This window comes from Schistocerca gregaria, chromosome 2, assembly GCF_023897955.1.
Source record: "Schistocerca gregaria isolate iqSchGreg1 chromosome 2, iqSchGreg1.2, whole genome shotgun sequence".
NCBI lineage: Eukaryota > Metazoa > Arthropoda > Insecta > Orthoptera > Acrididae > Schistocerca > Schistocerca gregaria.
The window spans coordinates 825,859,907-825,874,677 of NC_064921.1; the positions used below are offsets into that span (position 1 = coordinate 825,859,907).

General features: G+C 36.4%; 1 protein-coding gene across 1 annotated transcript in view; it reads left to right on the forward strand.

Moving 5' to 3' along the window:
* LOC126335172 (YTH domain-containing family protein 3) overlaps positions 1–4,701 on the forward strand; it is a 48,774-nt gene extending 44,073 nt beyond the window's left edge. Inside the window, exon 5 of the mRNA XM_049998154.1 lies at positions 604–4,701. Within this exon, the coding sequence (XP_049854111.1) occupies positions 604–654 (51 nt within the window). The 3' untranslated portion in view covers positions 655–4,701. The remainder of the gene's footprint in view (positions 1–603) is intronic.
* The last annotated feature ends 10,070 nt before the right edge of the window (positions 4,702–14,771 follow it).

A 14,771-nucleotide genomic window follows, 5' to 3' on the forward strand; every position in this document is an offset into this window, starting at 1 on the left:
GATACTTGACAAACTCCAGTGGCAAACAGTACAAGTAAGGCATTGTGCATCAGGGAAAGGTTTGCTATTGAAATTCTGTGAGTGTATATTCTAGGAGAGTTGGGCAACACATTACTTACATCTCACAAAATGACCACAACAAGAAAACTCGAGAAATTGGTACTAATATGGAGGTTTACAATCAGTCATTCTTCCCATGCACCGTTTTTGAATGGAACAAGGAAGAGAGACTGTAGTGCCAGGAGTGCTACACACTGTCAGTTGGTTTGCAGAGTGTAGATGGAGATGGGAACTCTTCCTCCAATGCATCCTTCAGTCCCACAATACCTACAGCCTCATTTCTGTTACTTTCTTCCCTGAACATACTTCTTCATGATTTTATGTCCCATGTCTTCATGCTTTGCCACTATCCTGATGTTTGTTTTACAGTCATATGTAGTCATTCACTCTACTATTTTTGCCCTCCCATTATCCTCCCTTCCATTCCATCCCCCCCCCCCTCTCTCCCTCCCACTTTGTGTGTGTGTTAATGCGTTAAAATTTTTGTTTACTGTGTGTTCTTCATAATTCAACTAATAGACTGCTTGGTTATGTGTATTTCAGGATCGAGATGGAGGGAACAGAGGAAGAAGTGGAAGAGGGGGCCGAAATTAATGAACCATATATATACCCCAAATGTAGCTTCTATTATAAAACATTATTACATAACCCTCTTGGTTTACACGTCTCAACTAGAGGTGAAATTTTTTCTCCACTTATGTTATGCTAGATGAGAATTGTATATGGATGTCTTTGTGTGTAGGATTCAAACAAAAACTAAAGCCTAAAAAAGTTAATTCATTGCATTTGCATATTTATACATGTTTACAGCGACTTTAATTTTTATTTACATAAAATTTATCTGATGTTAAGAACTGAAGTGAAAAGAATCAAAGTAATTCAAGTAAATACAGTAGTTATTTCCCTTACAACAGTACTATTCTGAGACTGGTAAAATGCTGCCCTTCAGCGGATCTTGTTAAATGGGCAGAGGGTATTATTTTGATTCTTTAACTACTTCATATTTTCATTTTGCTTGTTTTCTGCAATAGCAATGTAAAATTGATGAAATTGTTTGACTGCCTTCATTATTTTTCTCAAGCATTTATGTTTCTCCTAGTCAAGCCCATTAAAACTGTAGAAAATTGGAGTACATGTATTTAATACAGTGAATACCCAAAATTTTATTTTTGAAGAGCTGTTCTAGTACCAAATACTTTCAAAGTGTTGCATAGTTTGTTAAAACTTTCACCTTTCAGATTTTTTAACTAAACAATGAACTGATTTTGGCTAGGACTACTTGGGAAAAATAAGAGAAGGAGAATGAATTGTTACACTTACCAGGCAACCTACCTTGAATTGTCATATTTAAAGTTCCCTTCAGGTGATTAAGATGTGGCCCTATCTTTAATTTGACCTAGTGCACTTTGATGTCTTAGAGCAACCATTGTCATTTGGAAATTGTTAAAATGGTAATTCGTGTAAATGATGAAAAACTTCATATAAATGGTGACAAACAAAACAAAAAAAATTAAATGTACTGGTATTCTGTGTTAATGCTTTTTGGGAATGTCTTGTTCTATATTTAATGGAGAAGAATCAAAACACTAAATTCTCTTAAGATCTATTAGCTGAACAGAAAACTTACACCATGGGACTGAAGCTTCCCATGTTTCACCAATCTGTGTATTAGAATAATACAACATTTGATGTGATGTATTTGAAAAATTATACATGTGTATTATGAATTTTGTCATATTTGATGTATATATGTCCCCAAAAACCAGTGACGTAAAAATTCTTGATCCATGTGCTAAGCATTTTTTTTTTCTTTTTGGGTTTGCAGTTGTATTGGAAATGATTCTGATATTTGGTTTAGTTGATTTCTGCTTGATCAAGAAGCCTGAAGAGAATCCTCTAAATTGTATGTTTCTTTTGGAATGTTGTAGAATCTTCTGAGGATTATGAGTAGTAGCTCTTGAATGGATCTAACTCCAAATTTCCAGATACCTGTGGTTAAAGCATATATGAATTCCATATTTGCTTTAGACCTTTTCCAATTTGCTGGTAGTTGATTATTGTGTTGATTCTTTGTCCCTTTTCGCTCCTTGGTATAAGTGGCTGCCATTGAAAAATTAGTTATGTTATGCAAAAATAAATTTCTGTTTGCTGTAGCTCATTAGAAATGCGTGCTAAGTGTGTGCTGTATCAAAATGTGCTGAAATTGTCACAGGTGAAGTTTTAAGTAACCCTTTAATTTCTGCGCTTTTCTGCTTCGTACTATTCATGTGCCCTTCGCATAATTACAACCATGTTGTGTATTTGTGAACTATATAATATATGCATATATATTTAAAAGTAATTGTTTTCATGGTTGGTTGGAAACTTTTTAACAGTAATATAATGATGCAGTAACGTTGAAGGAATTATCTGGGAGTAATTTCTTTTTATATGGGAAGGAGAATTACTTGTGGTTATGGTCTATATAAAGAAGAATAATGAGCTCATTGATAGATGAAAGCCAATCTTTAAAAAGTTGCTGTGAATAAAATTACAGTGGAAGTACATACTGAATTATTTTCTCATCTGTTTTATTAACTGTTTGTGTTACGTATATTTCTTTTCTTGCATCTAAGGTAGATCATTTGGTCCCACTTGTCTGGATCATAAAAAGTTAAAACTGAAGTGACTGTTGTACTGCTGGAACAAAACAGCTGAAAAAGTGCAAGGTGGAACTTCCATGTGTTGATGTGGAGTGATTTCTGTGGCAATTCGTGCGTTGGATGAGGACATAGTGCAGTGAATGAAAACGTTTTTGTGTGCTGGATTATTTAAGCAGTCCGCGTATTTAATTCCTTTCTTTATAGAACAGTGACACAGTGACAGATAGGACCTTTTGTGAGATTTATGAAGTTAGTGAAGGCAGAAGATTGTGTCATAGTGAAGGAACTTAAAATTGATTGTAACTGAAAACAGCTTAGTGCATCATTTTCTTTCACAGCAGCACACTTTCTCAAATTAACTTGCTTTAATAGCCAGAAATGTCATGTGGACTTTATGACCCTAAAACTGGAAAAAGTGATGCGATGAGAACATTGAATGTCCTTTTTAAGCATTTTTCAAGGAGAAACAGTCTGCTAGAAATGAAAATATAGAACAGTTTGACAAATGACTGCTATTAGAAATCTATTTAAAAATATATACTTGTAAAAATTATTACAAGAACTTGAAGAATGTTACTGTTGAACCATGTGCGTAGTGCTGTTTCCTCATTTAATTATGTGCGTACTTTTTTACTCAAGTTATTTTTCCCCTCCCTGCCACCAAATATAAAATGTGGACTTTAATTAAACTTAATTTTTATACTTTTTGTTGTATGTTGTGGGATTGAGCCAGAAATGTAGTGAATATGATGATGCTGTTGAATGCTTTTGGACTCTTGAAATATATAAGACTGCAATAAATTTTAAACTTTGTTTGAATCGATAAACAATAGGTTGTCAGAAAGAGAATTTAATATCAGTGTTGGATTTGCTAACAATCTCATTTTGAAGCGTATGTGGGCTTTCAGAAGTCTGTTAAATGAGAATGTAAACTGAAAAACTGGACATAAAATGTTAGAAGCTTCAAGTGACTTTAAAAAAGGCTATTGTTTATGAGCATTGAACTGAGGTGTGTGATTGATAGTGTGTGTGGTGTGTTTCCCCAACCAGATTTTATCTCCTCTTGTTACCATTGATAGCATTAAAAATGCAAATACATCAATAGATGCATGCTTGTTTGATGATTTCCAAAAAATTGTGATATTTCTACATTGCAGCTGCTGATTTGAATGTAACAGTAATCTTGGAACTGTTAATATGTTTGTAATCAGATTATGCATTATTTTTTAAATTTAATTTTAAATAATGAATTATTATGAAAACAAGAGAGGAGATATTGTATTTTCATGATTGAAATTGCCTAGTCATGGTATTTGTGCGTGGAAAGGCCTGGATGTAACATTGTACTATCAACAGATGGATTTGAAACCCTGAATACTTTTTTCTTTGTGTGTCTGCTGAGAGAACTTTGCCCATTTTATTTATTTTGTTTTCTGGTATTGACAATAAGTGCCACAGTAGTTACAATTGTGAAGTAAAGTAGAACAGACCTTTTGGGATTATTCCATAAGCTTTCTCTTTCCCTATCTGAAAATTATTGATAAAAGTCAGTCCCTGTTTTTCTGGATTCAGTTGCTTCTAACTGAAATCTTTCTTTTGCATGAGTCACGTACTGATACCTATATTACACACTGCTGTCAAACATAGACTGACTAACTTAAAGAAAGCTGTTTTATTTGGTTGGCAGGGTACCATTGAGTGTGATGAATTGACTTGTAAATTTGAAGTTTTGTGTAACATTTAAGGGAATGAAAGGTGAGGAAAATTTCTGTTTGGACTTGCTTAATTCAGGTTTTAAGTATGTATGCCCTCTTACATGTGTGTGAGGGTGAAGGTTTGAGTCATTCTTCTTCGGTAACTAGTGTGGCATACAGTTAGTCATATCCATGTAAGACTACAAACTAAGATAGCAAAGGCAGAAATGGGCAAAGTTAAAGGGATCCGACTAGTGGGAATTATTGTTGATAGATAAATAAAAGCATCAGTTAAAACAAAAAAATATGTATTTTCTTTGTGTGTGTGTGTGTGTGTGTGTGTGTGTGTGTGTGTGTGTGTGTGTGTGTGAGAGAGAGAGAGAGAGAGAGAGAGAGAGACCACCCAATTCCATTAATGATTGTTCTAACTTTTTTAAAGGAAATACCAGAAAGAAAATATTAATTTTCATACTCTTATTTTCATAGTCTTGTGTTTGCAGATGGTGCAGTTTCTTTTATTGTGTCAAATGTTTGGTGAGAGAAGAGATACCCATACTCTCTGAGCTGAACTTCAAATGATCTTCTGCATGACACTCAGAGGGGTAAAATGAGGTTATTACTTCAAGTCCATTGAAAGCAATAGATAAATTTTCTGTTACTGTTCATGAAGCAAATGAAATCACAAGGAAGCAACTGTTTTGGCCCTCGTAAAAAAACAGCAAGTCAGATAAAAAAGTCTTATAAAGTACAACTGCTGGCATAGGTAATAAGTTAGAGGAGCCTTTTTTAGTGTATAAGATCCTGACTACAAAACTATCAAATAAACATTGAACTTCAAATTACCAGCAGCAGAAATGAAGTTGGACTATTTTGTCAGCTTTCCTTCAAGCATGTTGCAATGCCTTGTGATAAGAAAAAATATCTATGCTTTGCTGTAATTGCTCCCATTAGATCCATTTGTGACTGACTTGTGCATTTCATAAAGAAAATACATTTATAACAGGAAAATAAAAACAAATAGTGTAGAGTAATATTTATTGATGCTAATGGGAAGTCATTAATAAATACAAAGGCCATATGGGCAATCATTCAACTAGTAGATGAAGCCTTTATCAGTGAATTGATCCACTCCTCTGAGAAACTTCCAAGTAAATTTCTCTTTTCTTAATGTGCACTACTGCCTCTATTTTTAATTTAATTTCAGTCAATGAAACTATTCTTGAATTCCAAAATTAAAGTCAACAAAAAAGGGAGGAGACAATTAATATTCACACAAACTAATTTGACGCTCGGTGCGGTGGCTGATGGGAATGACTAAATGTGAAATGCCTTTACAGTTGCTTACATCTGCTGTCATGCCGAGTGTCAACTTAGTTTTTATGTATAGTAAGATTGCCATCTCATGTGGAATATGGAAACTAAAAACGGTGAGTGGCATAAAGGCAGATCCAACTTAGCAATGGTTCTTTAAATGCGAACATTTTAGGTTTGGCTTTACCATGGCTGTTATTACAACAAGTTTGCTGTTACCAATATAGTAAACTTGTTTCACTTAATTACAATGGTTCTATCACTGTTTTTGTGTTACGTACTCTAGTGACTTTATGCAGTGAAAGAATTACTGGTCTCAAAGTTTATAATATACATCATGTTTTGCCCTTGTATGTTTCTCTGTGTTCATCATTTTTTAAATTTCATGCAGCTAGTGAATTAACTCTTATTTGTAGTATTTCACATTCAGTCATGACTTAAGTGTGTAAATTTATTACTGTTAGAAATATGTGTGGATTTTACTCAGAATGCATAAAATTGTGATACTACCTAGGTGCAAAATTTCATCAAAATGTGTGCTAAAAACCTTATTTTGATGTTTTAATTGTGGCAGGGTAAAAATTACAAAGAAAAAGAACTACTTCACTGTTTCAATATTTCTAAATAATTCACAACATGCTTTGTAAAGCAGGGTCTGCAGACGTCACTTGCATCAACCTTGCACTTACTTGGTGTACAAAGGAAGGAATACCTATTTGACTGCATGAAATAAAAAAATTTAATTGAACAGAGATTCGCAGCTACTGTTATTTGTGACAGTGTTCTGCTACGATGATGTTTTTAATATGACAAGTGAACTTGTCTACTCACTGACCAATCTTAGTCATTTTGGTAAACTAATATTAAACAGTGGAAAAATTACACTACGTGGACAGGTCTTTATGTATCTGGCTCCCCCCCCCCCCCCCCCAACCCCACCCCTCCCAATCATTTAGCAGACAATACCTTCCAATAGACATATTGCATCAACTGTCATCTGTCAAGAAGCTGACATACTTTTTTCATTGTGGTAGTCTTTATTCTGGCAGACAGTTATGTGATCAGGTACTGAAGAATTTCCTGAAGTGGGATTCATTCTTTACACTCTTGTGTGTACGAATATTCGCTATCTCATTCATGAGTCCCAAAAATATAAATATTTTTCTGACCAAATTAGGACTCCGAGCTGCAACACATCCCTGTCATGTTGTTCGCGCAAAACCATTACCCAACTGCATGTCTCGTGTGAATGCGTACTGAGTTGTTGCAACAGCTCTTATTTCAACTTTGTCTTTGTTAATAATCAGCGAATATCTTTTGGAAATACCTTCTGCTCAGTGCTGTAAGCCCTCACTAAAGAGATCGATTAACACACTGTGACCCTCAGTCCTAAATTGCATTGAAGTCTACACATAATCCAATAAATGTTGGCCATTAGGTGTTCCCTAGTATCATCCTTTTGCATAAAAATTCTACAAGGGTGCTTTGAGACATTTGGTAAAAAAGCAAGAAAAATTGTAGGAAGAGAGGTCTGCCAGTTATGCAAAACATTGTTTTTCCAAGTACCCAAAAATGTTTTAAGCACCACTGTGCCATCATCAGTTGGTTTCTGTTTTATTTAATCTGATGATGGCACAGTGGTGCTGAAACATGTTTGAGTACTTGGAAAAAACAGTGTTTTGCATAACTGGCGGAGCTCACTTCCTACAATTTTAACTGCAAATACGGTAAACACAAGGAGCTGCAAATCCAAATGATGAATAGCAAGAAAAATGTTTCATAAACAACTGACCCTACTTCTCGACAGTCTCCTTTGAAGGATATACATGTAGTCCAATGACCCTCCAGCTTTTTCATCCTATTGGAAAAATAGGTTCTGTCAAACTCTGCAAACTCTCATGACTGCAACTAATAGTTTCTCATTTGATCAAAATTTGTTCCCAGGAAGCCAAAGTTTCAAGTTAGGGAACAGTAAGAAGTCATGTGGAGCTAAATCTGGTGAATAGTGTGGATGAGGAACCAAAGTTGATGCACTTTCACTGTTGTTAACACTGATGTGTGGGATGGTGCATTATCCTGGTAAGAGAGCACTTTTTTTCGTGCCAACCTTGGTATTTTTCCCACCTAACCCAAGTTTCAAATGAACCAACAATGAAGCATAATAGGGCCCAGCTCTGGTTCTGCCTATTTCCAATTAATCTATGAGAATTATTTCTTGAGACTCCTAGAAAACAGTGGCCATCACCTTACCAGCTGACAAAATTGTCTTTGTCGTCATAGGTGCACTTTCACCAGCCTTTGTCCATTGTTTTGTCAGCCGGTTTGACTGGTGTGTAATGATGGATCCAAATTTCACCAACAGTCACAAATTGCCTCAAAAAGGCTTTCAGGTTCCAATTTAAAATCACCAGACACTGTGTTGAAATGCTGTGACATATGTGCTTTTGGTCGACTGAACACTCATGGCACCCACCTTGCACACAAGTTCTTCAGAGCCAATTCTCCACAAAGGGTATTATGCATTCATGCAGCTGAAATGCCTACAGTCTCAGCAATTTGATGAATTTTTATTCGATGGTCATGCGTTACCATATCATGGATTTCATCAATAGTTTTCTTTATAGTGTCTTCAACTGGACGGCCGGGACACGCTTCATCTTCGGTGCTTGTCTGACCGCATTTAAGTTCATTAATGCAATGATGGTGCAGAGTCTGTGTGAACTTCTTCACTCAGTTCTGTTTTGATTTGTCTGGCAGTCCAACCCTTCAAATGAAACTGCTTAATAACAGCATGAAACTGGTTTTCTCCACTTTCAGTCACAGTCTGAACAACAACCAGTGCAGGTACCTGTAACAACTAACTGTACATTGTCGAAATACTTTATACGCTTCTTGGCATAATGAAGTTTACCAAACATGAAGGTCCAGCAAAAGTGTTCATTCTTTAATGGAAATTTGCCAGATTTATCAAACCAGGTACACTTAATAAAATATCTTCCTGCTATTGCCTTACTCTGGTATTAGTTTGCATATGCCAGGTGATAATTGTTGATCTGATGTACAGCTTGATGCCAGTGGTTGCTGCATCTTGTAGAAGATATTCATAGTGCCATAAAAATATTCCCATTTACTTACTATAAATGCCATTTAATAATGCCAAACTTAGCATGACCTTTTGTTGAGTACAGTTGGTATGTTGGGTTTGTCACTTTTTAGTTGTACAGTGTGTCTGAGAAGTCCCAATATCTCCAGATAAAAACAGTATGTTGTATGTTTGGGTACTTGCAAGTAATAAAACTATGTACATAGTGGATCCATAAGTGCAACACTGTGCCTTACAGGGTGATCTGTGGGACTCCACATCGTCCTTGACATGTACAGCATCTAGAATTATGCTTCGAAAGGCTTTCCCTAGCTTTTGCACAATTTGTCATTCAAGTCACAAGGACTCGCTTATTCCCCACAATGAGTTGTCTGCCATGGTAAGGCCCAGGTTTTTTTATGGCCATTTTTGTGGAACTGAAAGTGTTACTGAACCATGCCGAGTCCCACAGCCTCAAAATCGTTCATCAAGGAACTAGCACACCTGAACAGCAAAGTGTGCTGTAGCTCCATCTTGCTGAAGTATTAAACATCTTTCCAACATATCCAAATAAGAATTTCTGTTCTTTTACCCTTTGAAAAAATATGGTCTGAACAAGTATTGTGACTTCCTGGCCCATATTATAATACAAGACTGGTTTCTTTCCAGATTGTGCACATAATGAGAATTATCCTTAGACCAGAAACAACATTCCTCCTGTGTGATCTGTGGTATGCCGCTCAGTTATCAGAAAATTTACTGCTCTGTGTTCTTGTCAGATAATTCATTCATGAGAATCAACCTAAATCCTTTCAAGTCTTGAAGTTCAAATGCTCTTTTGTGAATGGGTTCCACTAATGACTGCCCGGCTGATTGAGTGACAGCAGCACACATTTCCTGTCACATTTTCTTGCCTCCACTACACGGCCTGTTTTCGACGCTGCGTGAAACAAGAACACATGTAACTCAATCAAGTAAGGTTGCTTTATGAAGTGAGGCTTTGTCAAAGTGATCTCTCAATTCTCTCATTATCTCTAATTGTTTGCTTTGTCTGGATTTTCATGTACTCACTCCTCAACAGTGTAACTGTTGACTGTCACAGAGTTTCACAACTAAAGTGAAACAGTATAATACTGGCAACAATTCTTAAAGTAATGATACCAGAAAAACAAGTATTTATTTCCTCAGCTGAGCGAATTGGGGTACAAGGCCTCCTCAGACATCCTGTTCTCTTGCATTTCCACTAAATTATTTTATTGTACATAATTAACTTTGACATGTTTAGGTGACAGAAAGTTCCTCCATTGACTTGCTATCTTTGTGGCAGGATGTGACATGACTACACTAGGTATATTTTCAGATTAGTTTGTTTTGTCTTGACTCATAATTTTGGCTTCTGTCTGTGAGTCGTGTGCAGTGGAAACTGTCACTGTGTTTAACATAGGCTTCTCATGCTGCCTGGATTATTTTTGGTACACAGTAAATTAGTATTGGGTCTTTGGTAGTACTGTAATGAAACATTTGAAAGTGATTAGCTGAGGAACACAGAGTAACATAGCCACAGGCCGTTGGTAGCCCTGCGCCTGCTCTACGGACGTTTGAGTCACAGCTCCCGTACAAGCTAAGTAATTTAAGTAGTAATAAACTGTTTCTAACACTTTAAACTAATTTATTACGTTAATTATAGTGCTCTTCAAGCGTACCATTAAAAGTTTTTGTCTTACTCGCGTATTTTCACACTAATCACGTAAAGTTCGTTTTGTTTACATATCGCGGCCAGGCCGAACTTTTGAGCTTTCAGAATAAACTTCATACCGCAATTTTAAGTGCATTTACTGATAGTTTAGTGTGCTAAATACGTTTGCTGCCCCTTTATATCTGTAGAGTATCGTCATCTCTTAAGTAATTTCCAGTAATAAACTTCTGAACCATTGTTTACATTGTTGCGAGTAGGCCTAATTTTTCGTACACGTATTTTCATTGTTTTCTGGTAACTTAATTGCCTTTCTGTCACTAAAATCGATTTGTACCATGAGTGTAAAGTGTCTGACATGCCGTAGAATCGTTAGCTCTGGGGTCTGGTGTGATGGATGTAGTAAATTTTTTCATTGGGGTGATTGTAGTGGCATGGGAATTGGGAAAATGAGCGAGACTCATCAGTGGTTCTGTAGGCTATGCATTAGAGATAGGAAGATTGTGGAACAGGAGGGGAAAATTGCTGCCCTTCAGGCTGAGTTAGATGAGGCTAGGTGAGAACTGAGCAGGTTAAGGGGGGAGAAGGGCAAACAGGGGTGGGAAGTGGCAACAGGCATAAGGAACAGGCCAAGAAATTCTTCTGACAGCTTTGTTATTAATGTTCAAAATAGGTTTGACCTGTTGCCTCAGTCAGAAACTGATGAGCCTCTCACAGAAGTAGATGAAGACAGGCCTCAACAAGCTTTCATTAGCAAATTGAATAAGAAGGTAGGGAAGTCTGCAAAGAGAAAGAAAGTCTTGTTGCTAGGTAGTTCGCATGCTAGGGGGTGTGGGCCAACTTCTGCAGGATGAATTAGGGTCAGAATACCAGGTCACAAGTTTTTTCAAACCTAGTGCTGGACTGGGGCAGGTTACAGAGGATTTAGGTTCACTATGTAGAGGCTTTACTAAGGAAGATACCGTGGTTATTGTGGGTGGGCCAGGCAACAGTATTGACAGAGATCCGGGGTACAGCATAGAGTGTGACCTGGCAAATATTGCATCAGCATCGAGTCATACCAGTGTTGGGTTTGTGTCGGTTCTGGAGCGCCACGACCAGCCTCATTTGAGCTCTTCTGTCAGGAGAGTTAATTTGGAGTTGGAATGGCTACTTGGATCTGGTGCAGGGTAATACCTTGTTGTGGTTCCTGTTGATTCACTCTGTAGGTGGGACTATACTAGACATGGCCTACACCTCAACAAGAAGGGGAAGGGTAAACTGGCTGGGTTGATAGCAGGAAATTTAAAGGGGGGAGGAACTACATCTCATGGTGGAAACTTTTTCAGTGTAAGATCAGTGTCCAGTGGGAAAATCAGCCAGGCAAGTACTAAAAATGTTAAAAAAGTTCAAGATACTCAAAAAAGTAAAGTGAAAAATAATTTTAGTATATTTCATCAAAATATTGGGGGATTGGAGAATAAAGTTGATGAGCTTCTGCTTTGTTTAGAAGATATAGAAACTGAGAATGTAATAGATGTACTATGCCTGTCTGAGCATCACATTGTCACTGATACGCAAAAGGTTAGCATCAATGGTTATGAATTAGGTGCACATGTAAGTAGAGATAATATGATGAGAGGAGGAGGAGTTGCCATATATGTCAAAAGCTTCCACAGTGTAAAAAATTGAGAAACTAAAAAAATTTGTGTAGAGCAACATATGGAAGCATGTGCCACTGAACTAAAACTAAATTGTGGCACTTTCATAATTGTAACAGTGTATAGGTCCCCCTCAGGGAATTTCCAGCTATTTCTAGAAAACTTCGATGCTTTGTTGTGCTATATGTCAGACAGGGGGGAAGCAAATTATCATTTGTGGGGATTTCAATGTTGATTCCCTGGAAGAGTGTAATAGGAAGAATGACCTTGTAGTATTACTCAGTTCTTTCAATTTGAGCTCTGTCATTGATTTTCCTACTCAGATAACAAAGAACAGCAGGACATTGATAGATAACTTTTTTATAGACCAAGATAACTTTAAGGACATAAATGCTTATCCTGTTGAGAATGGCCTTTCAGATCATGGTGCACAGCCAGTTACAGTACATGACATAGCTCCATGCAGTATATCAAATCAGAATTTCAAAGCAGTGCATTCAATTAACAATATAAATATTGCAAACTTTAGGGAAAGCCTAAAGCAGCTAGACTGGGATGAAGCGTAAATGGAACCCGATGCAAACTTGAAATATAACTTATTTCACAATACATTTTTAACGGTATTTGAAAATTGTTATTCCAAGAAACACATAAAAAACCTTGGCTAACTAAAGGAATAAGAATATCTTGCAACCGTAAAAGAGAACTGTATCTAACAACAAGAGGGAGTACTGACCCCAGAATTGTTCAATATTATAAAAACTATTGTGCGGTACTAAGAAAAATTATTAAAAAGTCCAGAAACATGTGTATCATGTCTAAGATCAGTAACTCTGATAATAAAATTAAAGCAATTTGGAATATTATTGAAAGGGAAACAGGGCAACCAAGAGCACAGGAAGACTTTAGTGTCGTAAAACTGAATGACAAGTGTACTAACAAACAATCAGAAATTGGAAATATTTTCAATAATCATTTTTTAAATGTTGTGGAGAAAATAGGATCTAGATCTTCACTAGAAGAGGCAAGGCTTCTAATGGAAGAGGCCATACCTGTGCAGTTTGAAACAACTGTATTTCCACCAACCTCTCCCTCTGAAATCAGTAAAATAATAAACTCACTGAAAAGTAAAAGCTCATACGGAATTGATGGCATTTCCAGCAAGATACTTAAAGCTTGTTCCCCACAGATAAGTAGGATTCTCAGCCACGTATGTAATAGCTCTTTGGAGCAGGGTGTTTTCCCCGATAGACTGAAATATGCCATTGTAAAACCATTGCGTAAAAAGGGGGATACGTCGGATGTCGACAACTATTGCCCAATCTCTCTTCTGACAGCTCTATCAAAAATTTTTGAGAAAGTAATGTATTCAAGAGTGTAAAAATAAAGTACCAACGAAATGTCAGCTTGGTTTTCAGAAAGGCTTTTCAACAGGAAATGCTATATACACTTTCACTGATCAAATGTTAAATGCTCTGAATAACCGGACATCACCCATTGGTATTTTTTGTGATCTCTCAAAGGCCTTTGATTGTGTAAATCATGGAATTCTTTCAGATAAGCTAAATCATTATGGTTTGAGGGGGGGCAGTGCACAAATGGTTTAATTCATACTTAACTGGAAGAATGCAGAAAGTTGAAATAAGTGGTTCATGTAATGTTAAAACAACAGCTGATTCCTCAAACTGGGGGGGCTATCAAGTACGAGGTCCTACAGGGTTCGGTCTTGGGTCCTTTACTGTTCTTGATATACATTAATGACTTACCATTCCACATTGATGAAGTTGCAAAGTTAGTTCTTTTTGCTGATGATACAAGTATAGTAATAACATCCAAAAACCAAGAAATAAGTGATGTAATTGTAAATGATATTTTTCACAAAATTATTAAGTGGTTCTCAGCAAACGGACTCTCTTTAAATTTTGATAAAACACAGTATATACAATTCCGTACAGTAAATGGCACAACTACAGTAATAAATATAGACTTGAACAGAAGTCTGTAGCTAAGGTAGAATTTTCAAAATTTTTAGGTGTGTCCATTGATGAGAGGTTAAACTGGAAGCAACACATTGATGGTCTGCTGAAATGTCTGAGTTCAGCTATGTATGCTATTAGGGTTATTGCAAATTTTGGTGATAAGAATCTCGGTAAATTAGCTTACTATGCCTACTTTCATCCACTGCTTTTGTATGGCATCATATTCTGGGGTAATTCATCGTTGAGTAGAAAAGTATTCATTGCTCAAAAACTTGTAATCAGAATAATTGCTTGAGCCCACCCACAGTCATCCTGCAGACATCTATTTAAGGATCTAGGGATCCTCACAGTATATATATTTACTTATGAAATTTGTTAATAATCCAACCCAGTTCAAAAGTAATAGCAGTGTGCATAGCTATAACGCCAGGAGAAAGGATGATCTTCACTATGCAGGGTTAAATCTGACTTTGGCACAGAAAGGGGTAAATTACGCTGCCACAAGTGTCTTTGGTCACCTACCAAACAGCATCAAAAGCCTGACAGATAGTCAACAACATTTAAAAATAAATTAAAAGAATTTCTAGATGACAACTCCTTCTACTCATTGGCTGAATTTTTAGATATAAATTAAGGGAGGAAGGAAAAAAATTAACTAAAACTAATGTAA